Here is a 25421-nt window from a genome sequence, read left to right as displayed (position 1 = left end):
ATGAAAATTATGGTAAGACCATTCTGGCCCATTTTATGGTGCTGGTGGGAAGAGGTGATGGCATCTAGTAGTACTTTGAAGAGCTCTGAGAGCACTCAAGAGATCACAAGTTATTTTTACTTTGGAGTAACTCAGCTAAGGAAGAAGATAAGGTTGGACTCCTTGGGACAGGTCTTTCCTCTGGTGGTCTGGAAAACAGCTTATACTTTTAGAGGCTGGGTAGAGAGTGGGAAGCTGAGAGGCACTGGAGATGATCAATGACTGAAGAGTAGACTACAGGCCAGGAACCACCTACACTGAGTCTTGGAGGATGAGGATATCAACAGGTAGAATATACTTCTTCCTCATTTATATCTATTGAAATTCCCCTGCTCCTTCAGGTCCCAGCTTAGGGGCCATGTCGATTGCCAGAGTTTGCATGACCTTAGAACACAGAATGTTAGGGACAGAAGGGACTTTAGAACATAGAATGCCAAAGCTAGGAGGGACCTTAGAACATAGAATATCAGAGCTAGGAAGTGCCTTAGAACATAGAATGTTAGAGTTAGGAGGGACCTTAAAACCCAGAATGTCAGAGCTGGAAAGGGACTTAATACATAGAATGTAAGAGATGGAAGGAAAGAAAATTTAGAACACAGAATGCTAGAGATAAAAGGAACTTTAGACGTAGAATATCACAGCTGGGAGGGCCCTGAAAACATGGAATGACTTCATCAAGAACAAGTCAAACCAGACGAACTTTATTTCCTCTTTCAACACTCTCCCCTCTCCAGGAAGATCTTCGGGGTACCTGCCAACGTATTGCGGAGGTCGTACTAGGGAAGCATGATGACTGGCAGATTGGCAAAACTAAGATCTTTCTGAAGGTAAAGTATGACCATCCATCTTGGGTTTATGGTGGTTGGAGGAGAGTGAAGGTGCAAGAGGTCACTTATTCTGCAGTGGGGGAAGGAATTCCACAAACAGTACCATATTGCTTTCTGTCTCCAAGCTCACCTTGTACTTTTTTTTTTTTTTAACATTTTATTATTTATTTTTAACATTCTTTTCTTTTTAAATGTTGAGTTCCAGATTCTCACCCTACCTCCCACCCCTACCACTGAGAAGGCAAACATTATGATATCAATTATATATGTGAAATCATGCAGAACATATTTCCGTATTAGCCATATTACAAAGCAAAGCCAAAAAAATAAAGTGAGAAAATTATATTTCAGTTTGCAGTCAGAGTTTCTCCGTTCTCTCTCTGAAGGTGGAAAACAGTTTTCATCATGGGTCCTTTGGAATTGTCTTAGACTACTGTACTGATCAGAGTAGCTTCGAATGATGATAGAGCTTCTCTTGGCCCTGAAACTGTAACCAGGGCTCCTGCTCCCTTGTGACTGATTAAAAGGCTCCTCTCCATCCTGGAACAGGGACCCAGAACTGCTTCTGGGAAATAGAGTTGCCAATCTGCATCTGCTGCACCCAGTACCAGAGAAGGGTCTCAGTCATCTCTTTCTGACCAGTTGTCTGACTCTCTTACTGTATCTGAGCTGAGAGCTCCGGAAGCTGCTGCTACTGTGGTGCCTGCCTCCAAGGACCACCACTGGCTGGTACTCCTGCACTTGGAGATGGGCCTATCCCAGTGTTACAGACCTCTCCTGAGGATCTGCTAAGTTGTCTTAGGCTAGAAAAATGTCTCTTTCAGACAGGCTCTGTTGTTTCCAAAATGGATTTGCAGCATTTTAAAAAATAATTGTTTAATATTTAAATTTAATAATTAATTAATCAATTGATTAATTAACATTTAATTTAATGATTTACTAATTAACTTAATAATTATAATTTAACATTTTAAAAGGCAATATTGGAAGAGCTTAGTTGGTTCTGGGTCTAGACTCCTCCATCTTGACTTTGCTTGGAGCCATGGTCTCTAAGATGGACCTATCCTGCACTTTCCACCTTCTTTACCTTTGCTCATGCTGTTCCCCATGCTTAATAGCCTTCCCTCTCCCTTTGCACCTGTTCAGTTCTTTTCCACCTTCTATATGAGGTTTTCTCTAATTCCTTTGTCCATAACAACTTTCCCTCTTGAAACTCAAATAGCAAATTTTGTTTATTCCTCTCTGATGTACTGATCATGTAAGCTTGTGTATTATCTATGTTAATGTTTTATCCTCCTATTAGATTCTAAACTCTTTGATGGCAGAAACCCTATCTTATTTAAACTTTGAGTTGGATAGGGGGTGAGGGAGAAGAGAAAAGGAATAGTTCTGATGACTCTAGAGTTGCATGCTTGGGTGACTGGAAGGATGATGGAATGGAGCCTTCAGCAGCAGTAGGGGTGTTGGAAGGAGGAACAGTATAAGGAATGTCAAGGCTACAACTTTTTCACTTATAGGCCTTGAGACTCCTTGTAGAACCTCTGCAGGCCACAGAGCACTCAGAGATTTGTCCAGACAGCTGAGTCCCTCTTGCTCTGGCCCTCCTACACTCACGCACCCTGCTACATTCTGTCAATCTAGTCCTCCATACACCTCAAAATGGGTCCAGTGGAGGTGGGCTAGAAATGTGGCAGTGATTGCCCCCCCTCCCCTTTTTTAATCATCTGGACAGTTGTACCTTTTTATATAACTAGTACTGCCTCCCCACCAGTGATGGGCCCTTTGTAGTGTTTTTCCTCCTGGCCTTCAAGACCTTTCTTGTGTGGCAAAGAAAAATCTACCTTTTCTTGTTCCATTTTCAAGAGAGAGAGAGAGAGAGAGAGAGAGAGAGAGAGAGAGAGAGAGAGAGAGAGAGAGAGAGAGAGAGTTAGAGAGAGGAAAGAGAGAGATGAGAGAGCACAAGGTCAGAGAGTGAGAATGAAAGAGAATGAGGAGAGACAGAAAGACAAAGGAGAGAGAAAGGGGGGGGAGGGAGGGAAGGGTGGAGGGATTATAAAGCATTGACTGATTCCCAAGCCCTGACTAAGTGTTGCCAGCACTAACACAGGCAAGCAAAACTGCCCCTGTCTTACATTCTAATGGGGGAAGACAACGTTTAAAGAGAAGCTGCAGAGCAGGGAGGAGCGGGAGGAGCGAAGAAAGCAGAACTTCAGGGTCAAGCTGTTGGTAAGGGAGAAGACAAGATGTCAGGAGAGGGGGGCCCTTCCTGAAGCGGAGCATGCCTCCAGGTCCCTCCTGAAATAGTGTTCTGTGCTCAGGCACACTTGGATCTCACTATCTTCTGTGAAATCTTACCCATCTTCCAAGGCTGGGTGCCACCTTGTCCAGAAAACTTGTCCTGGCATCTTTCCCTTCTCAGAACCCCCAGAGCATGAAGCACCTCCCCTGTGGCTCTGATCCCATTTTGCTTTGGCTGATGCTATGTCTCTTGTCTCCCCTCCTAGGTGACAAGCTTCTTAAGGGCAGGGACTGAGTCTTATTTTTTAAGGGAACTTTTAGCCTTGACTCCTTTTATTTTAAAAAGAGCAAAAGGTTAGAAAAAAGTAGCAAAAGTTTAGTCTTTCTGAGAAATGAAGGAAACAATTTCACCCAACACTACAAAGCACTGTTAGTTACCCAGGCACCTAGAGAAGAGCAGGAAAAAGGGGGAGCAGTCAGACTGGGGAGGAGGAGGTGCAGGAAGATGCCTAATTCAACCATCAGACATGCACAATCTGGAATGATTGTAGTCATTCCAGAGAAGAGAAAATATAAAAGGAAAGGTGACCAAAACAGTGTGCATTTAAATGCAGAAATGGTGAAAAGTAAAATACATTTTTTATCCTGCTTTATTTACAAAAGGAAATATAGTAGGTACTCCTTAGAACACTGAGTATGTCCAGCCTAATAAATATGATGAATGAGCATAAGTTTGTTCATAATGTCCATGGAGTAGTCTAAATCTTAAGGCAGGAAACTCTCACGTAAGTGTGTATTATTACACAACATGATACAATCCTTGGATTAAAAACTGATCAGAATTTTGCCTGTTTTCTGAAATAATCATTCATATACTCATACTCACACTTTACTGTTTTTAAAAAGTTCAAAGGTTATTTAGAGTTGTTTGGACCTCAAGACACCTACAGCAAAGCTGTCTTGCCCATGCCTATGCCCAGCTGAAACATTCCCTCTTCCAAGGCCCCTTCCACCTCTGGCATGACATGTTCTAAGGCCCTTTCCAGTTCTAGCATTCTGTGCTTTAAAGTCCTTGCCAGCTCTGATATTTCATGTTCCAAGACCCCTTCCACCTCTGACAGTCTATGCTCCCTTTCTAGGGTCCCTTTCTGATTGGAGAGGTGATATCCTAACAGTCTTTGGCTCATGATGCAGTCAATGAGTCTATAAGTGGGGTGTCAGCACTAACTTGACTTTGTGGCAGAGTCTCTCTCCTTTCTGTTCTCTGGACAGAAGAGGAGAGCTAGTTCCTTGGCAGCTCTTGCCTAGTCTGCTTGGACATGCTCAGTCCCACCTTTTTCTCCAGTAAGTCATACCCACGTGTCCCTGTGTATTTCTCAGCAACTGTTTCTGATGCTCCTCTTAGCCCCCCAGACCAGGTGGGTATTATCTGGCTCGGCCAGCTGCCCGAGAAGGAAATGAAGAGCAGGAAAGGTCACAGGGGGGAAGAGCAGGGCTAGTGAGACAGGAAGTATGGAAGGTCACTCTCGTGCATGCTGAGAAGCCTTCTTTCACAACAAGGCATCCTCACATGGTAAAAGGCAGCATGGGTGGAGGAGGGCCCAAGGGCGGCCTGGGTTCAGGTCCTGCTCTGACACTCACTAGATCATGAGAGCTAAAGCAAGTGAGTTTCTTCATCTGTAAGATGAGACTAGTGATACTTGTACTAGCCACCTCACAGAACCATTTTGGGGGATGTGCTATGTAAGTCAAAGGAAATAATTGTTATTAATTAATTAAATTATTATTATTCTAAATGATCTTAACAAACCTCAAAACACTGTGTAAATCTGTCATTAGTATTGCTTATGAAGAGGACAGATTTACACCATATTTCGAGGTTTGTTATGATCTTTCATAATGAAATAAAACTTGTCTAGGGCACAAAAGGGTGGGGATGATGGGAAAGAAAAATGTCTCTGTTCCTATAGGACCAGTTGCCTGTGACTTGTGTGACAATTGGGTCCTGGCCCAACTCTTGAAGTGATTTCTGGCTTCTACAGGGGACCTGCATCTCTGGGAGAAGTTTGACTCTATAGGAGACTCACAATTACCCAGTTTAAAGGGACATTGTGAAGCACTTGGTAGCAGACCAGGGCTTGAGTTGAAGATCCTCATGTGTCCTTCAGCAGACTTCTTTCATAGAATGGGGCTAATAATCCCTGTACTGCCTTCCTCTCTGGATTTGTGGTGTGATCCAAGCTGTTGGATATGAAAGGACTCTGAAAAACTCTGATAAGGTTGGAGATGTGCAATGGCTCCAGGAGATTAGTATTGGAGAGAGGGTCAGACTCCTGGAGGTTCATAAAGACATCAGGCTACAAGGGCCCTTGGAACATAGAATGTTAGAGCTGGGAAGGACCTTGGAGCAAAACATAGAATGTTGGAGCTGAAGGGGCCTTAGAACCCAGAATGTCAAAGCTGGGAGGAGCCTTAGAACAAAGAATGTAGGACTGGGAGGGACCTTAGAACACGATATTAAAGTTGAAAGAGACCTTAGAAAATGGAATGTTATAGTTGAAAGAATGGAATGTCAGACCTGGAAGGGACCTTGGAACATAGAATGTTAGATCTGTAAGGAATCTCAGAACACAGAATATTGGAACAAGAAGAGACTTTAGATCTTAAATAGCAGAATATTAGTACTGGTAGGGTCTTTAGAACGTAGCATTTTGGAGCTGGGATTGACTTTGAGGAACAGAATGTTTAAAAAAAATTGAGATGGGAGAAGATGAATTTGAGGGGAACAGCAAGGAGTCCTTTTGCCTGGACATGTATGTGAAAAGGAATAATGGGTCTAGGAAGGGAAGTTTTAGCCAAACCATTAAAGAAGAGGTTTTTTAAAAAAACTTTCATCCCATCTAGGAATTTAAGAAATTCATTCAACAACCCCAACCAGTGTTAGTAACTTTCCTTGCAAGCACATAGTTCATAAAAGTCAATGAAAAAAATTATATTAATAGTTGGATGAAAAAGTTGAATTCATGGCAAATCAAGACATTCTCCAATGAATAGCCTTCTTTGATGGGAGTTTTTTTGGTCTCAGTCAGCTAGAACCGTGCACCTCAGTGGATAGAGTTCTGGGCCTGCTGCTGGGAGTGCTGAGTTCAAATCTGGTCTCAGACACTTTTACTAGCTATGTGACCCTGAGTAAATCACTTAACCCTGTTTGCCTCAGTTCCTTCAATGATAATAATGACACCTATTTCCCAGGATTGCTGTGAGGCTCAAATGATGTAATATTTGTAAAGCACTAAGCACAAGTCACAGCTTCCAGCAGGGAGTGTCATCGTCCCGACCTGTCTCAGCTCCTCTGGCTATCCTGACCCACAGGCATCGGGAGCTCTTTGCCAGACAAAATCCTCCTCTGTTTCAGGGCTTGCTTCTCCCTAGAACATGCACATAATCTTGGCAGGATACCCAGTTTTTTTATCATGAAAACTCTGGTGGGTGTTATATAAGGAAACCAATTCTCTGATTTCACTGCCTTGTATCTTCTTTCCTGCTGACCTCTGATCCCCTAGAAATTTGCCCAAGTATTTGGCATCCCACAGTACCCTTCCTTTTCCACCAAAACAGCAGTCTCAGTCCCCATTGCCAACTTCAGACACGATAACTCCAATGTCTGATATCATCAGGAAACCAAAACACTATGTCCCATCTGAATCCAGTCCCCCACTAGTTTAGAAACTCAACAGCAACCCAATTTCCCTCCAATTAGAAGTTTTTAATAATTGTATTTTATTTTTATATTAACAAACCTTTGTTTCCTCTCCCTACCACTTGCTCTCATTTTAAAGAAAAGCAAATTCCTGTAATAAAAATACATAGTCCACAAAAACAAATTATGTTATATCAATGTACTGAAATACCACTGAGTTATAAGCAATGATGAAGGGGATGAATAGAACCGGAACAGTTGATACTATAATGACAGCCTTATTTCCAAGGAGAGATATGGCCTGGCCCTTTGGAGCTTGGAATCTGTGAACTAGCAGAAAGGTTGCTTAGTAAAAGATTTCTTGGAAGCTCATAGATTCCTGGGGCTTAGAACCCCCTTTCCACAGGATGATTGATGGTGCGTTTCCTCCCCAGGATCACCATGACATGCTCCTTGAGATTGAAAGGGACAAAGCTATCACCGACCGAGTCATCCTCCTTCAGAAAGTCATTCGAGGATTTAAAGACAGGTATTTCATGTCCACATACAAACATATAGATATACTCCAGCCTACGTATAAATATACACAGACAGATGGACAGGTAGACAAATATATATGCATATACACTAACTCACTAACATGCATATAATCAAACCCCTACCATGTGAGAAACGCTGAATTAGGCATTGAATCGGCACATGTATACCATGTTGGCATGCAAATTCACTCATGGACATGAATCTGCATGTACATGAACCCACGGATGGCAGGCTGACAAATCCATAGCTCCCATATATGTTTACAAGCATTTTGTACTTGTATTTACTTGGCACAAAATGAATTCACACTTATAAGTTATACATTCATATACATATACATTCACAGAATCACACGATACTGGACACATATATGTGTGCCTTGGCACATATATGTGCTCACATCAGAAACACATACGCACAATAAATATCTTTATCATACTACCCACCCATGTAATATATGTATCCCACCTCCCTGTCATCTTTGAGAAGAAAAGACAGTGTTTTTCATTCACAATAGTAAGAGGAAGAAGAAATTGTCCATTCGTTCTACCCAGGGCATGGGAAGGGGGAGCCCAGTGTTTCTGCCCAGGCCAGATAATGGAGTCAGGGGATCTGAGCTCTAGCCCCAAGCTGTGCTAATATTTAACTGTTCATATGACCTCAGCCAAGGTTCTTCCACTCCTTGGGCCTCAATTTCTACCTTTGTAAAAGGGATAAAATAACCCCTAGCCTGCCTCCCTCCCACAGTTATTTACAGACTCAATTGGAGGAGCTTTGTAGGTATCAAGAGTATGGTTGTGGAAAGAGCCTGGGCCTCATCTGGGTCAGGAGAAGTGAATCCAAATCCTAATGGTGCTCCTGAGCTGCTGTGTGACCCTGGGCAAGTCACTTCCTCTATAAAATGAGGATGGTAATCCCTAAATTACCTAACTCCCACAATTTTGTGAGGGGGGCCCTTTTTAAACTGTGAAGTGCCTTGGCTTCCTCCGAAGCTGACGCTGATGCTGATGATTTTAAGGTCCAACTACCTGAGGCTGAAGAATGCAGCAACGCTCATTCAGAGGCACTGGCGGGGCCACAACTGCAGGAAGAACTATGGGGCGGTAAGTGCACCTCACACAGGAGCAGCCTTGGAACCCCTCGGTCAATCGTCACCAGGTTGTGTTTCATGATGAATGGGCAAAGCGGGCCATTTCCAGAACAAAGCCAGTTTGGCTAAGTAGTATGTTCAAAAAAACATTGATTAGAGCCAGGGGACTTGGGCTCAAATCCTACCTTTGATGCTTATTCCCCATGTGACCTTGGGCATGTCACAACCCCCCCCCCCCAGGCCTCAGTTTCCTCAGCAGGATCTATGGCACTATGATTTGTATACAAGTAATCCAGAGTGCTCAACTTTTTCTTTAATTATTAAGTTTTGGGGTTATACCTTTTTCTTAAAGGGATGGTAAAATGGACTGATTCCCCAGCCTGGGATTCAGGGGAAGCACCAAAGCTGTTTTCTCTTTGGTTCTCAGTTTCCTCATCTGTAAAATGAAAGGGCTGGATTAATGGAAAGATCCTTAAAGTCTCTTCTAGCTTAGATGTATTTTTCCCCTCGTCATTTAGCAAGTATTTACCAAATACTTACTATGGATGAGGGGCACAGAAAATAGACTTTTTGTAGAATTTTTTTGAGAATTTTATGACATTTCTTTGGAAGTAATTAGACATGCTTTGGAGAAACTATTGTGGAGACTGTTAATTAGACAGAAAGACTTATTAGTTAAGCACTCTGAACTGGGCACTGTGAGGAGTTAAAAGGGGATGGAGATGTGACTCTTATCCTTTCATATGCCCTGGTCTGAAGGGGCAGACACAGCCCCTGACCTTGGGGAGTAATCATGGTCCTCACCGTCAGGGACAACCTAATCTGAAAAGGCAGGCTCAATCTGTGCTCTTCTGGTCTGAGGAGACATTGACCCTGCTCTCAGGGACTCCCCGCCAGAAGGTGAGGCAGTGACCCCACTCTGGGGAGCATGCAGTTTGAAGAGAGATGTGGGATCTGCCCACAGGAAGGCCCTTGTTAGAGGTGTTAGACAGCCCCTGCCCTCAGGGAACCCTCAGTATGAAGGGGGAGATGCAGAACAGGCATCCTACAAAAGCATACTACAGACAATTGGGATAAAGTGTCTCCAGAGAATTGTGTGGGGAGCTCTCAGGCTGCGGGGGACAAGCTGGCCTAGAGCAGCGATTGGTAGGATGGTTGGTATGGCGCAGCTGCCCAGAGGAGCAGGCCCTGAAGGGTCACATCCCACTTTCTTTGCAGATGAGGATTGGTTTCCTGCGGCTCCAGGCCTTGTACCGGTCCAGGAAACTCCACAAGCAGTACCGACTAGCCCGAAGGCGGATCATTGACTTCCAGGCCAGGTGTCGGGGCTACCTGGTACGAAGAGCCTTCCGACACAGACTCTGGGCTGTCCTGACCGTGCAGGCCTATGCCAGGGGCATGATAGCCCGGAGACTCCACAGGCGCCTGAAGGCCGAGGTGAGTAGGGAACGGGAGAGTCTGAGCCCCATCCTCCCGCCCAGCCCGCCCCTCCTGAGGCGGACATTGGCCTGGGGCAGCAGGAAGTTAGACCTTGGGCAGGTTCCTAGGAGTTTAGACTCAGGGGTGTTCCCTCCAGCTTTTAACGTTCTGTGTTCCATCATTCCATTATCTGTGTTCCAAGGCCCCTTGGGCCTCTAATGGTCCAGGGGTCAGAAACCACTTAAACGGAAACCTCAGTCTTTCAGTCTGCCAAATGGAGCTCCTCACCATGGTGCTGGGTGGGTGGAATAAGAAGACAGGGTTTTTGGAATATCTAAAGCAGCTCTGGTATTATCCTTTATTTCTAAAGCATATACTCATTTTGACCTTATCTTGGCATACAAGATACGCCATATGTCATATGTGATGTGTTGGTCTATACTTAGTTTCTATCATGTTATTTTCCAGTTCTCTCAATAGTTTTTGTCAAATAAAAAGTTTTTGTCCCAAAAGCTTGGATCTTTGGGTGTATCAAACATTAAATTACCATGCTCATTTAAAAAAAAAAGAGATATCTAAAGCAGGAACTTTTAGCCTGTTTTGTGTCATGGACCCTTCTGGCTGCTGGTAAAGCCTAGGATCCCTTCGCACAGTGATGTGTTTAAGTGAATAAAATACAATTCATGGGATTACAAAGGAAAACAATTATGTTAAAATACATAAAATATGTGATTGAGATGTATCTCAATGCTGTATTTATATTATATTTATATGTGACGATATATAAATATATTTGTACTTTATACATACATACACAGGTATATTTTAAAGTTCACAGACCCCAGGTTAAGAATTTCTGATCTACATTTTTTTTGTGGGTGTGCGTATATTATGTTTTGGTTTGTTCTATGATTTCTCCCATTTATTTTAGTTCTTCTACACAGCATGACTATATTGAAAATGTATTCAATAGGAATGTACGTGTAGATCCTATATAGAATTGTATGCCATCTTGGGGAGGGAGGGGGGTGGTGGGGAGTAGGTAGGGGGGAAAAATCTAAGTTTTAACGTAGTGATTGTAGAAGGTTAAAAATAAATAAAATTAATATATTGGAAAAAAGAATTTCTGATCTAGAGTGGTTCATGAAGGTATAAAAATCTTGAAGCAGTAACGATGATAGCCAACATTTCTATAGTGCTTTTAAGTTTCCCAGACACTTTTTTCCTACTAACTCTGTAAGGATGGTAGATTTAGTATTATCATTCCCGTTTGACAGATAGAAAAGCTAGGCTCAGAAGGTAAAATGGCTTGTATGCTCATATAGCTTGTAAACAGCCAAACGGAAGTCTGAGTTCAATGCTTCTGACTCCAGTGACAATTTATATACATGTCATTGAAGGTAACATAGTAATACTGGAAAGGGCATTGTATTTGGAGTCAGAGAACCCGGGCTCAAATACGGAATCAATCACTTTAATCCCTCTGTGTGGGCCTCAGTTTCCCCACCTTTAAAGTGAGAATGTTGGGCCAGATGAACTCTAAGTTCACTTCCAACTCCAAAGTCCTGTGTTCCAAGGCCTTCTGAGGACCATGGTTCCTCTCTATCTGCTCTGTTTTAAAGTCTCTTCCTCTTTTCTCTCCTGTCCCTCCCTAGTATCTTCGCCGTTTGGAAGCTGAGAAATTAAGGCTGGCAGAGGAGGAGAAACTGAAAAAGGAGATGAGTGCAAAGAAGGCAAAGGAGGAGGCGGAGAAGAAACATCAGGTAAGCAGGGAAAGGCCCAAGATCCAAGGGCCAGAGGTGCCCCAGACCTTCTCTCTCCTTTCTGTTCTGGGAATTTATTAAGGCTTCCAGGAATGGTGTTCTCAGGCACCAAGGGGGTCCAGCAGAAAAGGAGTGGCACGGTAGGTTGGTGGGGTCCCCTTGTAGATGGATCCATCAGTAGAAAATAGACCAAAGTAAAATCAGGTGGCAGCAGCTGGGTGGTGCAGTGGATATTCAGGAAGACTCATTTTCCTGAGTTCAAATCCAGCCTCAGTCATTTCCTTGCTATGTGACCTTAGGCAAATCGCTTAACCCAATATGCGTCATCTGAAACCCAGTTTCCTCATCTGAAAATGAGCTTGAGAAAGAAATAACAAACCACTCCAATATCTTTGCCAAAATCCTAAATGGGGTCATGAAGAGTTGGGCACGACTGAAATGACTTATCAACAATAACAACAAAATCAGCTTACTGAGTTCTGATTCAGGGAGGTCTGGCAGCAAATGGTAGAGACCCAGCCCCAGGGTCTCTTTTTAGAATGTGAGCTCCTTGAAGGTAGAGACTGTGTTTTCACCTTTCTTTGTATCTGTTGAGCTTACACAGTACTTGGCACATAGTAAGCATCTAATACATGCTTTGGGACTGACTGGGCAGGCAGAGTTGATCGGTCATGATTACCGAAAATGATGCCCTTCTGTCTCCCTCCTGCCCATAGGTACGCCTGGCTCAGCTGGCCCGGGAAGATGCTGAGAGGGAAGTGAAGGAGAAAGAAGAGGCCCGGAGGAAAAAGGAGCTACTGGATAAGATGGAGAGGGCCCGAAATGAGCCTGTCAATGATTCTGATATGGTGGACAAAATGTTTGGCTTCCTGGGAACTACATCATCGCTTCCAGGCCAGGAGGGTCAGGCACCCACTGGTTTTGAGGTACTTTCTTGGGAAGGGGACAACCCCAGAGGGAATCTCCATGATCCCCTCTGTCTGGTGGGTGGGAAGGGTGCAGTAGTGGGCTGGGGAGCAACAGACTAACCAAATTCTAGGCAACCAAATGATTAGAGCCAGAGTGCTCTGGCCATAGGGGAAGATCTATTGAGAATGAGTAGAAAGAGCTTTGAATTTGGAGGAAGGTTCAGATCCTTCCTTGACTACTCACTTAGCTGTGTAACTTTGGACAAGTCACTTCCCCTCTCTGCGAATCAATTTCCTAATTGGTATGATGGGATTAGAATAAATTATTACTCAGGACCCCCTTTCAGGTCTGATATTCTGTGTTCTTCTGGCTTTGGAAATGTTTTTAGGTCCCTATTAGCTCTGACATTCTGTGTTCTTGTGTTCTAATGTTCTATATTCTAAGGTTCCCTCTAGCTCCTACATTCTAAGACTCCTTACAGCTCTGACATTCTACTTTCTAAGGTTCCTTCTAGCTTTGATAGTCTATGTTCTTGTGTTCTAACATTCCACATTCTATTCTCTAAGGCCCCTTGTAATTCTGACATTCTTTGTTTTTAGGTCTCTTCTAGTTCTGACATTCTATTTTATGTTCTAATATTCTGTATTCTAAGCTCCCCTCTAGCTTCTACATTCTAAGGTCCCTTGTAGTTCTGACATTCTGTGTTCCAAGGTCCCTCCCAGCTCCCACATTCTATGTTTTAAGGTTTCTCCCAGCTCTGATATTCTGTGTTCTATGTTCTAACACGATTTGTTCTAAGGTCCCTTCCAGTTCTGACATTTCATATTCTAAATTCCACCCCAACTCCAACAATCTACAGTTATATGTCCAGGCTTGACTTCTGCGTGTGTCCCAGGCATGGAGATTTTTGGATTCCCTCTTCTTCACTATCTACTTACCCAACCAGACTCATACCCTCTGAAAACCAACCTGCCATTCCTTCCCCAGGACCTAGAGCGATCCAAGAAGTTCATGGTTGAGGATGACCTGGATTCAGCCCTGCCCCTCCCAGATGAAGAAGAGGAGGACCTCTCTGAGTACAAGTTCGCCAAGTTTGCAGCCACCTACTTTCAGGGCACAACAACACATACCTATACCCGCAGGCCTCTCAAGCAGCCTTTGCTCTATCATGATGATGAAGGAGACCAGCTGGTGAGATCACATGGCAATCAGAGGGGTCTAGGACCAAGGGCTAGAGGAAGAGAGATATGGCTAGTAGGATGATGTGATGAAGGGAGGACTGGCCATAGAGGCAAGACACCTGGATTTGAATTCTAGTTCTTCTTGGTATGTGCTGTGGGACAATTGACCTACGTCAACTTCCCCTTCCCTAGAATGAGCGGATTGGACTCAGAGGCATTTCCCATTCTTACGTCCAGTGGCTAGTGGAGTCCCCACTTTCCTTAAGCTAGACCAGTTATACTCAGTAACTCTGAGGGCTACCTTGTGCCCACAGGTGTAAACAAACAGAGCTGCCTGAAGACCAAGGTAAACATGCCCTCTAGGTCAGCGTAGGTGCTTTAGAGCCAGGGCACAGATCAAAGAAGTCAATGTCAATCAGTCAAAAAGTACATTAAGTTCTTACTATGTGCCAAGCACTGTGCTGAGCTCAATACAAAGAACAATAATTTAAACAAAACCCCAAACCCAGTGTTTGTTCTCAAGAAGCTCCCATTCCAAAAGAGGAGAGAATGTGTAAATATCTGATAGATATAGAGTATGTGAAGGTCATATGTGGGGGAAATAGGAGCAACTGGAACAGGGGATAGAAGCAGCTGGAGGGAGAGGGTAAGGACACCTGCAGAAGAGGAGATCTGAGCTAAGTCTAGAAGGAAGCCAGGAAAAGAAGCTTTGAGGTGGAGAAGATGAAGGGACGCATTCCAGGCATGAAGAATATGATGTGGCAGAAAACCTTAAGCCAAAATTTAAGGGTGATTTCATGGTATAAGGAGCCTCAGATCTTGGAGAAGTTAAGGACCTGCCCACTCTTCCAGGGTCACTCACTAGGTGTCAGAGGCAGGATCTAACCCCAGGGTTTCCGAAATTCAAAGACAGTTCTCCCTCCATTGTACCATAGTGCCCCAGATTTTGGTAATGATGGTGGTAGCAGTAGTAACAGAAGTGCTAGTGTGAATCTGAGGCTAGAATTGAACTCAGGTCCTCCTGACTCCAGGTCTGGTGCTCTATCCACTGCACCACCTAGCTGCCCCATGCAGCACATAACAGGCATTTAACAAAAGCCTATTTCTGTTTTTCTTTTCTCGTCATGACTGGCCACATTATTCTGTAGAGCTAAATAGAGTACGCTACAGTATCATTACAAACACCTAAATTGTGATTGTAGCATTACTACTGTAAGATGACACTCGACCTCAGTGACCCTGTTCCTAAAGACGGGAATAATAATCCCTTTCTTGTTTCTCTTAACCAAGTTTCTATGAGGAACAAATCATAGGCTAAGAATTTGAAGGGACTTTATTGGCCACAAAGTCCAGTCCTTTCATTTTATAGATTAGTAACCTGAGTCATAAAGAAATTTAGTGAATTATATAGAGACAAACAAAGCTAATAAGTGGCTGAAGTAAGATTTGAACACAGGTTTTCCTGACTTCAGGCAGCTAGGGCAGGTAGGTGGACAGTGGAAAAAGCACCTGGCCCAGAGTCAGGAAGACTTATCTTCCTGAGTTCAAATCTGGCTTCAGACCCTTACTAGCTGTGTGACCTTGGGTAAATCCCTCCACCCTGTTTGCCTCAGTTTCCTCATCTGTAAAATGAGCTGGAGAAGGAAATGGTAAACTACTCTAGTATCTTTGCCAAGAAAACTCCACCTGGGGTCATAAAAAGTCAGACACAACTGAAAAACAACTAGCCAACATAGCCAATAAGTGTCTGAGATAGGATTTGAACACAGGTTTTCCTATCTCTAAGTCAAGTACCCTGTCCATTAGGCTATGTGGCCTCAATCTTCCCATTAAGAACAATTTATAAATATAAATCTTTTTATAAATCTGAGGCTAAGTCATTGTTATAGGAGTTGCCTTAATGTCGGGTTCACTTGCCTAAACAGGCAGCGCTGGCAGTATGGATCACCATTCTTCGGTTTATGGGAGACCTTCCCGAGCCCAAGTACCATACAGCAATGAGCGATGGCAGCGAGAAGATTCCTGTGATGACCAAGATCTACGAGACTCTAGGGAAGAAGACATACAAGAGGGAGCTTCAGGCCCTGCAGGGAGAGGGCGAGGTGAGACCGATGCCATCTGCCCACAGATCACAGGGGGTGACCCATTCTGCTGCCTACTTAACAAAGCCCTTCCTTTCTTTACTGATCAATTACGTCATCTATAAAATGGCATTAATAAGAACACTGCTCCTTTCTGACTCACGGGGTTGTTGTGAGGATCCAATGAGATATCTGGGAAAGACTTTGTAAACTGTAAATCACTGTGAGCTATCATTATTCATTATTATATTTTCAATACTTCAGTGACTCCTAATTTGTAGGAGGCTATACATTTGTAACATGGGCATATGTGTAACAATGGTTTATATAGATTGATATGGAGATTCCTCAACCCAATCAAAGAGCCTGGATTTCTGCCTTTGTTGAGAAGAGGAGAGGGATGACAGTTATGGTTTGAACTCGCTTCTTAGCTCTCCTATATTTTTTAAATAGTATTTTATTTTTTCCCCAAATTACATGCCAAGAAAATTTTTGAGTTCCAATTATTTCTCCCTCCTTCCCTTCCCCTCTTCTGAAAATGGTACCCAATTTGGTATATGTCATACATGTGCTACCGTGTAAAAAAATTTGCATATTAGTCACAGTTGTGAAAGAAGAAACAGATAAAGCAAAACCACGAGAAAGAATAAAATGAAAAAATATACTTTGATCTGCATTCAGTTCTTTATCTGGATATGGATAGCATTTTCGTTCCTGAGTCCTTTGTACTTACCTTGAATCATTGTATTGCTGAGAAGAGCTGAGTCATTCACAGCTGATCCGCATACAGTGTTGCAGATACTGTGTACAATGTTTTCCTGGTTCTGCTCATTTCACTTTGTATCAATTTGCACAAGTCTTTCTAGGATTTTCTGAAATCTGCTTTCTCCTATCTTGTTGAGGGGTACTGCACCAAAATTATTTCTACCCGTTACAAATCAGAAATTTAAAATAAGAATATGGTTCTTTTGGGATACTGGATAAAAGTCACTTTCTCTGGTCACTCTGAGTTATTTTCTGTCTTTCCCACCTCTGTCAGGCTAGGGATGGTAGGGTGGAAACTGGGACATGAGAGCTAGGTTTATTCTATCCCAGGAGGGTAACTGTTATATTTGATTTTGAACAATTTAACTCCCTTTCCACCAGGAACTGTGGTTAGGCCAATTTTGGCTGAAATGGAAAATACACAAGAGAGTTACATGCAGTAACCCCACCAAGCTGCACTGGAGTTGGATGGTTCAAGGCTCTAAATGCCAAGCTGAGGAGTTTCCATTTTATTTTAGGGATGGTAGGAAACCACTGAAATTCTTGAGTAGTGATCTGTGCAGTCATACAGTGAGTCAGTGACAGTCAGGACCTTCAGCACTCACTCCAGCTTTCTCCTCCCCAAGCCAGGACTCTTTCCCTTTCACTAACTGCCTTATGCCAATGGTTTGTTTCAGATCAATTCTTTGAACTAAATCCTTCTTCCCCCCTTTAGGGCGGACATTCAGATGGCCTCAAGAAGAGCAGTGTGAGACATAAACTGGTCCACCTGACCCTGAAGAAAAAATCAAAGCTGACAGAAGAGGTGAGGGCCATGAGCATAGTGTAAGGGAGAGTGGGGATAGGTCCAGGGAGAAAACTCAAGTATAGCACTCCAGGAAATTTTAAGGAAGGGAATGAGCATTTATTAAGCACTTACTATGTGCCAGGCATTGTGCTAAATGCTTTACAAATATGATCACATTTGATCTTCATAACAGTCCTTGGAGGTGGGTGCAAGCTAGGACTTCATAACAGTCCTAGGAGGTAGGTCTATTGACATCTTACAGTTGAGGAAACTGACATAAACAAAATTAAGTGACTTTCCCAGGGTCACACAGCTGTCTGAGGCCACATTTGAACTCAGGTCTTTCTGACTTCAGGTCCAGCTATCTATCTACCGCACCACCTGGCTGCCTCTAGGCTGCCTTTGGAGCTGGGGAGTGATGTGATCAGACTGGTACCTTAGGTAGCTGTAGTGAGGAGAAGAGACAGCCAGGAGGCAGGGAGACCATTAGGAAGTTAGTATACTTTATACATACATCCATCTCTCCCTCCATCCAATTCAACAAGAATTTATTAAGTGTTTACTATATGGAAACTGAGAGGCAGTTAATGCAATTTATACATATGTCCCTCTCTCCCTCCTTTCCTCCAATTCAAGTATTTAAGTGCCTACTACATGCAAAGTGAGAGGGAGTTATAGTTTATACACAAGTCCTTCTCTCCACTCATCTATTTCAACGAACATTTATTAAATGCTTAACCATATCCAAAATGAGAGGCAATTTTTATAGTTTATACACCTCTCCACTATCTAACTCAACAAGCCTTAAATAAGGGTCTTTTACATGCAAAGTGATAGGAAGAATGACTAGAGAACTAGCCTCTGAGTCTGAGAGTCCTGGGCTCAGGGGCCTCTCACCTCTGACATATTCTGGCTGTGGAGCTCTGGGTAAGTCACTCCCTTAATCTACCCTCACTCCAGGTCATTGGGTTCAAACTCAAATAGGAATTGGGCCAGCAGGCTGTACATTGACTTAGAAAACTACATATGAACGCTTTGTTTTATTATATTTTTCTTTATTCTGTTAAATACTTCCCAATTACATTTTAATCTGGTTTCTGCACTGAGAGTAAGACTGTAAGTTGCAGAAGAGGGGCTATCTGGGTAGGCAGAGGGAGTTTCCTCCTTTGGAAACTTCCCATATTACAGTTTTTTAAAAATGTGCAAAGCACTGTGCTAGCCGTGGGGGATGTGACAAGTCGGAAAACAGTCCTTGCCCCCAGGAACTACAGCGGGGATACAACATGGAAAGAGATAATGGTTGTGGGCAGGAAAAATCAGGGAGGGCTTGATTGACAAAGTGAGACAGATCAGGAAAGGCTTCCCTTCAGTAGCTGTGCAGCAGTTTAGTCTTCAGTGAAGCTGTGGATTCTAAAAGGCATGAGGCATTGCCCTTGCAAAGGTATGGAGATGGCAGGGTGGGAGACACCAAGTTTGAGGGTCTACAGATAAACCATTTATTTGAAATGAAGAAAAAAGGGGATGCAAAATAAGCCTAGAAAGAAGGTGGCTAGAGCCAGATTCTGAGAGACTTTAAATGGCAGATTAAAAAGTCTGTCTCTTATTCTACAGATAACAGGGAGTCATTGAAAATTCTTGAGCAGGGGAGTGATAGTTTAGAAAAATTATTGTGGCACTTATGTAAAGGGGATAGTTAGAGAGGAGAGAGATTCTGTTTTTTATGTTTAATTCATGCTTTAAAAAAAACCTGCCTTGCCTCAGTAGAATCCTCTCTAATTTTTTTTAAAGTAGTTAAGCAAGTTGACACTTTCTTTCCAGGGTTTTGCTACTACAAAATGTGCTCTTATAAGTAATCTGGTGTATGTGAAAACTTGCCACTGAGTCAAGGGGTATGTGAAGTTTGGGGACTTTTTTTTAGTATAATTCCAAAATATTTTCTAGAATAGCTGGATCAGTTCACAGCTCCATCAGTTGTGCATTAATTTGCCTTTCACTGATTCAATCAGTCATTCACTCATTCACTCAGTTTTCCATTTACCTATTCATTATTCATCATCTGTCCATCTATTTATTCATTTACTCATTCATTCCCTTATTTTTAATTTATCTATTAATACACAAATTTATTCAGCAATAAAGGCGAGGATATCTGAGTTCAAATCCAGACATTTACTAGTTGTATGACCCTGGACAAAGTCACTTAACCTCTGGCTGCCTCACTTTTCTCAAATATAAAATGGGGATCATATCAGCACCTCCCCCTCAGGGTGGTTGTAAGGATCAAATGAGACGATTTTGTAAAGCACTCAGCAAAGTTCCAGGCACATCTGCTGTGTTCAGTCATTTTTCAATTGTCTGACTCTTCATGACCCCATCTGGGGTTTCTTGGCAAAGATACTAGAATGTTTTGCTATTTCCTTCTCCAAGAGAGGAAACATAAACATATAAACATAAAAACCCGTCAGGCACATAACAGCTGCTTGATAAATGCTACTTGTTTCCTTCCAACAAGCATTTGCTTGTACTGGTTGCATGGATGGTTTGGTGCTAAGTACAATAGGAGCGTGGGAGATGGGAGGGGCCTTCTATTATAAGCAGGTGCATGGCCCTGCTGCTCTCCAGGCTGTTTCCATCAATGAGCACAAACTTAAGCAGTGACCAAGGTTTGATGGTGTTTAATCAGGGTGGGCTTCTGGGATGAGGTGAGTCCTGGGTCAAAGCTAGGGACATGGATTTACAGAGAAATATGGTGGAAGAAGGATACTCAAGCTCAAAGAGGACGCAGGGAGAATTGAGAATCTCAGAGCAAGAGTCAGCAGGGGAGAGAGGTGTGGAGGGAAAGACTGGGAGAGAAATGGATTCAGTGACCTGGTCAGTTCTGCCAGTTAGATTTAGAAGAAATAAGGAGACTTGGGTTCCTAGGATTCAGATCCAGCCAAAGATACAGCTACCAGTCCACTTAATTGTTTCTAAATCATTTTTTCCCCCATTCTGGTTCCTGACCCTTCAGGTAACCAAAAGACTGCATGATGGGGAGTCTACAGTCCAGGGAAACAGTATGCTGGAGGACCGACCCACCTCTAACTTGGAGAAGCTTCACTTCATCATTGGGAATGGCATCCTACGGCCTGCCCTGAGGTACACAGTAACAGGAGGCTGTCTGGAGGAGAGAATGAAGGGAGGGCTGGTCTAGAGAGAAAGGGAGCTGACATGTTCAGCTCAGTCCTAGAGGATGGAATTAGGGCTAATGGGTGGGTTCTGTGGGAATGCCACTTTCTGCTCAATATAATGAATTAGAGCTTCTCCCAGAAGTGAAGGGGGCAGCCTAGTGAGGTAGGAAACTTCACATTTCTGAAGGTATTCAGACAGAAAGTAGATGATCTCTGTCGGGGATGGCACAGTATTTCCTCTTGAAGTCATTCAGACTAGATTCTCCTTCCAACTCAGAGCCTAACACTCTGTGACTCAAAAATTCTGTGTTTCATGATTCTAAGATACTGATGTTTTTAGTGTGGTAGTGACCACTCTAGCCCCTACTGCCTGAAGACCAGTTGTTATATTTCCTTCCCTCTCCTAGAGTTCCTTAAGGGAATTGAGGGTGTCTAGTCTCTTGACACTGGCTGAACTTCCCACCAATTGTGTTCTTGCAGTTTTAGGGACCCTAGTACTTCAGTTCCATTTAATCATTTAAGTCAGATTAGCCTTTATAGAGGAATATTTACTTGTATAGAAAGAGCAAACATGCAGATGTTTCCCCCTTCAACATGGGGAGCAATGGGCAGGAGGACATAATTACCCCTTATACCATCTCAGTCTCTGGGAGAAGATTAGGTTCACAACTTAATTCAGTTTCTAGTCCCACCTTGTTCCAAGCCCAAAGCCCCAGCACCCTGGGCTTCTCGGGGCTTCTCTTCTGGGCTAGCAGCAACAATCAGCCTGGAATCCTGGCTCTAGGGTCACCATGGCCTGAGCTCCCGGATCTGGGGAATTCCACTGCCTGAGCCTAGAACTGAAAAGGACAAATGAAACAAACCTGAGGCCCAACCTGGATTCTTGTGGCCACAGGGGCACTGGGGGTGGGGGTGCAAGGTAGCCCTGCCCCCCTCCCCTAGCCTAGGGCATGATGCTCATGTTTTGGAAGCAGAATCTTCTCCCCTGAGCAAGACAGAGCAAGACTGTCCTAGTCTTGCAGCGTTAAATACTCAGATTTTCCTAGCTGCGCTCAGGAATCACACAGCTGGTGAGTTAACAGGTCTTAGCCCTCGGCAATATGCCATCTATCTGCCTTGATGGAGTACAGCTCTCCTGACTCCAGATTTGGGGCTCTTTTCTCTTGGCTGTTTAAGTCAGTGATACTCCATTCCCAAGGGAATGTCATACCCATGTACATTTCCAGAATTGGTCCATTAGGTAGACATCGAGGTGGCATAGTAGTTAAAGTCAGGACTTAGGGCCAGGAAGACCTGACTTTGAATAACTCCTTAGATATTTACTGGCTGTGTGACCCTGGACAAGTCATTTATCCCCTCCAGGCTGCAGTCTCCTCAATTATAATAATGAGTATAGTAATAACAAACCTTATCTCCCAGGGTTATAAAGATCAGATTAGATAAAAGGCTCATAACCTAGGCAGGAGTCCTCCTGCATTTCTCTCTACTCCTTACCCCAATATCTCTTACCAAGGCCTGTCAATTTCATATCTGCAACATCTCTCAAATATGCCCCCTTCTCTCCTCTGGCACTGTCACCCTCTGGTGCAGACCCTTATCACCTGGGTTACTCCTATAGCCTGTTGGTGGGTCTGTGGGCCTTGAGCTTCCTTCCACTCCATTCTATCCTCCACTCAGCCACCAAAGGGATTTTCCTAAGATGCAGGTCTGTAAGACAGATAAGTATAGCACGCTTGAGGACGGCTAGCACAGGTTCACTCTTGGTGAAGTCAGACAGGAAAGACTAAGAAGGGGTTAATAACCTTACTTTATTCTAGTCTGGTTTTCTCACAAGAGGTTGCTGATAATGGGAGCACAACTCCTACAGCACTCCCTGATCATCCTTCTCGCAGGGGCTGGTGAGAAGCAAGGCAACTACCCCTAGCCTTGATGGAGTCCATCAAGATAGGCATAATTTGTGCTTCCTCTAAATCCCCCCAAGTCTCAATGGGGGCCCATTGAGGCACACACAGCATTCCAACTTGTGCATCCCCCATCCCTTGAGTAGTACCCACCTGCTTTATAGGGCAATAGACAAAGAAGGCATATTGCCAACAATAGCCTCACAAGTTTACCTCACCTCATCCCTGTATCTCACTGCGCAGCTGCAGTGGATAATCATCTTATTTACCACTATGTAACTCTGTACAAGTGTGGTGGAGATGTTTTGAACCATAACTGTGGAAACTCATATCTAATACTTGGGAACAAGAGATTGTTATAGCTATGGGTCCTGGGAAACTGAACAATAAAATTCACCTTACTTACACTAAAAAACTCACCTTACATACAAGGTCCAATCGAGACATCACCGTCCCCAGCTTGGTATAGCCCAATGGCTTCCTATTGCCTCCAGAATCAAAGTGCTCTATTACCTTTAAAAGTCCTTCCCAACCTAGCCCCTTGCCATCTTCCCAGTCTTGTTACACCCCAACATGTGCTTTTTGATCCAGGTCCACCAGCCTCCTGGCTCTCCCATGAACAAGACACTCCATCTCTTAACCATGGGCATTTTCTCTGCTGTTCCCTATGTTTGGAATACTCTCCCTCCTCTGCGCTGATTCCTGAACCCCACCTCCCAGTTTCCTTGAAGTCTCAGCTAAGATGCCTCCTTCTAAATAAAGCCTCTCTCAACCCCTCATAGTCCCAGTGTTTTCCCATGCTAATTATTTCCTATTTATCCTGAATATAGTTTGTTTGCACATACTTGTTTGCGTGTTGTCTCTCCCATTAGACTGTGAGCTCCTTGGGTGCAGGGACTGGCTTTTGCCCCTCTTTTTGTGTCTCTAGAACTTAGCACAGTGCCTGGCATGTGGTAGGCACTTACTAAATGTTTATTGATTGACTGATGACATAGGTAAAAAGCCTTTGCCAACCTTAAGTCCTATATAAATAGTAGCTAATATGGTTATTGTGATGATAATGACTATGATGAAGACGATGATGATGTCATCACCGGTTCTTTAGGGGATCTATGGTCCATCAGGGATTTGAACCCAAGCCTGCCCAGCCCCTCATCCATATTGTATTCTCTCAGGTACTCACTACATGATTAACTAACCCTGCCTGCCTTGTGCTTTCTAGGGATGAAATATACTGTCAGATCTGCAAACAGCTCACCCATAACCCTTCCAAGAGCAGCTATGCCCGAGGGTGGATCCTGGTGTCCCTGTGTGTGGGGTGTTTTGCACCTTCTGAAAAATTTGTCAAGGTAATAGGGGGGTGGGAAGGGGCATGGAAAGCATCTTCTTTCCCGGGTGTTAGAAGCAGATCAGAGATAAGGGCACCTCAGAACTTCTCTCACAGAGAAAAACTACCAGGTCTCTATCAGATTGCATTAGTTGTGGCTAATCCCCATAACCTGACCAACTAAGGCTGGCTTTCCTGGTCCCTTCCTTCCATTACAGACCAACGAGTCTCCCTCTAAGGGAAACTCATTCTCCTAGGAACACACAGATTAGACCCAGATCCCTTCATCTAGATTTAAATGGGTAGATTCTGAGGGAGACAGGTACTCCCAGAACAGGGCAATGGAAGGTGGTTCTATAACACTGTGAGTGAGGAATCCCTGGGTTGCACAGTCCTGAGAGCATATATTATTGTAGTAGCTCACACTGATTTGCTTCCTATGGGTTGACAAAGTAACCCTAGACAGGGGAGGGATTGCTATATTCATTTTATAAAAGAGACCGAGGTCCAGAGAGGAAATCAGAAGCATTAATTGTCTATGTGCTAGGCACCATACTAAACACTGGGATACAAAGAAAAGCAGTCAGGTGATAAATATCTGCTAAGTGCCTAATAATTACAGTAATGATAATAATAATTAATGATAATAGCTAACATTTATATAGCACTTATCATGTGCCAGGCACTGTGCTAAGTACTTTATAATGATCTCCTTTGATCCTGCTGTGTGCTAGGCACTGTACTAAGCACCGGGGATACAAAGAAAGAGGAAAGCATGGCCCCTGCTCTCAAGGAGCTCCCAGTCTGATAGAAGAGAGAACATGCAAATGACTACGTACAAATAAGCTATATCTAGGATAAGCCGAGGGAAGGCCCTAGCACCAAAGGGGGTTGGGAAAGGCTTCCTGCTAGCAAGTGCCAGAGCTAGGACCACAACCCAGGTCTTCTCTAAGTACAGCAGTACCCTTTCCACACTGGGACTCCCAGACTGCTATTTCACTTTTCACTTATGCCTTGTCTCCCCTCAAACTGGCTTAAAACTAGCTGTTCTCCATGACGGATGACCTCAGTGGAAAGTGTTGGCAGACCTCTCCATTCTCCCAAATGGGAAGTAGCTTTGCTAGAGCTGGGACTTTGTGGATTGATCCGCTGGGGCAGGCAGCAGTGCCAGAGCCAACACAGGGTAGCACGTGCTTAGGGGGATGTTTACTGGGAGGGGCAGCGTGGTGTAGGGAGGGGAAAGAGCACTAGTCTGAGCCACAGAAGTGGGTTTGGATCCCAGGTCATGAGGAAATCTTTTGAAAATTGCAAATCTTAATAGAAATTTATGTTCCCATCATTAAGAGCTCTAAGTGCTATGGGGATTCAACATGAAGGAGATCTTTTCTTTTGGGTGGGGTAGGGTGGTTGGGAAAGACTCAAGGCCATCCAGCACTCTGTGGCTGAGATTCCTCTGTTTGAAGCTTCTGTCTTCAGGTGCAGGAGATCAGTGTTACCCAATGGCACTGGGCATCTAGGGATAGCCCCGAGAGGTCACCAAGTCCATCTTCCACCCTCTTGCCTTGAAATCCTTGTCTTAGCATAAAGAATTCTAGAAAAAGGCTTAGTTTTATCCTATAGTGCCCTGACCACTTGTATGGAAAGCATCATATGAGCCCTCATACAGGATACTATAGTACACCAA

General features: G+C 43.7%; 1 protein-coding gene across 2 annotated transcripts in view; it reads left to right on the top strand.

Moving 5' to 3' along the window:
- The window catches only part of MYO7A (myosin VIIA), a 182542-nt gene that overhangs the window by 94679 nt on the left and 62442 nt on the right, over nucleotides 1-25421 (top strand). For both annotated transcript variants that reach the window (XM_072610771.1, XM_072610770.1), the window contains 11 exons: nucleotides 774-866; nucleotides 7239-7333; nucleotides 8363-8447; nucleotides 9653-9871; nucleotides 11509-11616; nucleotides 12333-12542; nucleotides 13513-13716; nucleotides 15632-15808; nucleotides 17268-17357; nucleotides 20350-20477; nucleotides 23633-23759. In XM_072610771.1, coding sequence (XP_072466872.1) covers nucleotides 774-866; nucleotides 7239-7333; nucleotides 8363-8447; nucleotides 9653-9871; nucleotides 11509-11616; nucleotides 12333-12542; nucleotides 13513-13716; nucleotides 15632-15808; nucleotides 17268-17357; nucleotides 20350-20477; nucleotides 23633-23759 — 1536 coding nt within the window. The remainder of the gene's footprint in view (nucleotides 1-773; nucleotides 867-7238; nucleotides 7334-8362; nucleotides 8448-9652; nucleotides 9872-11508; nucleotides 11617-12332; nucleotides 12543-13512; nucleotides 13717-15631; nucleotides 15809-17267; nucleotides 17358-20349; nucleotides 20478-23632; nucleotides 23760-25421) is intronic.

Source organism: Notamacropus eugenii, chromosome 5 (assembly GCF_028372415.1).
Source record: "Notamacropus eugenii isolate mMacEug1 chromosome 5, mMacEug1.pri_v2, whole genome shotgun sequence".
In the NCBI taxonomy this organism is placed as follows: domain Eukaryota; kingdom Metazoa; phylum Chordata; class Mammalia; order Diprotodontia; family Macropodidae; genus Notamacropus; species Notamacropus eugenii.
This window is presented reverse-complemented; position numbering and strand designations above follow the sequence as displayed.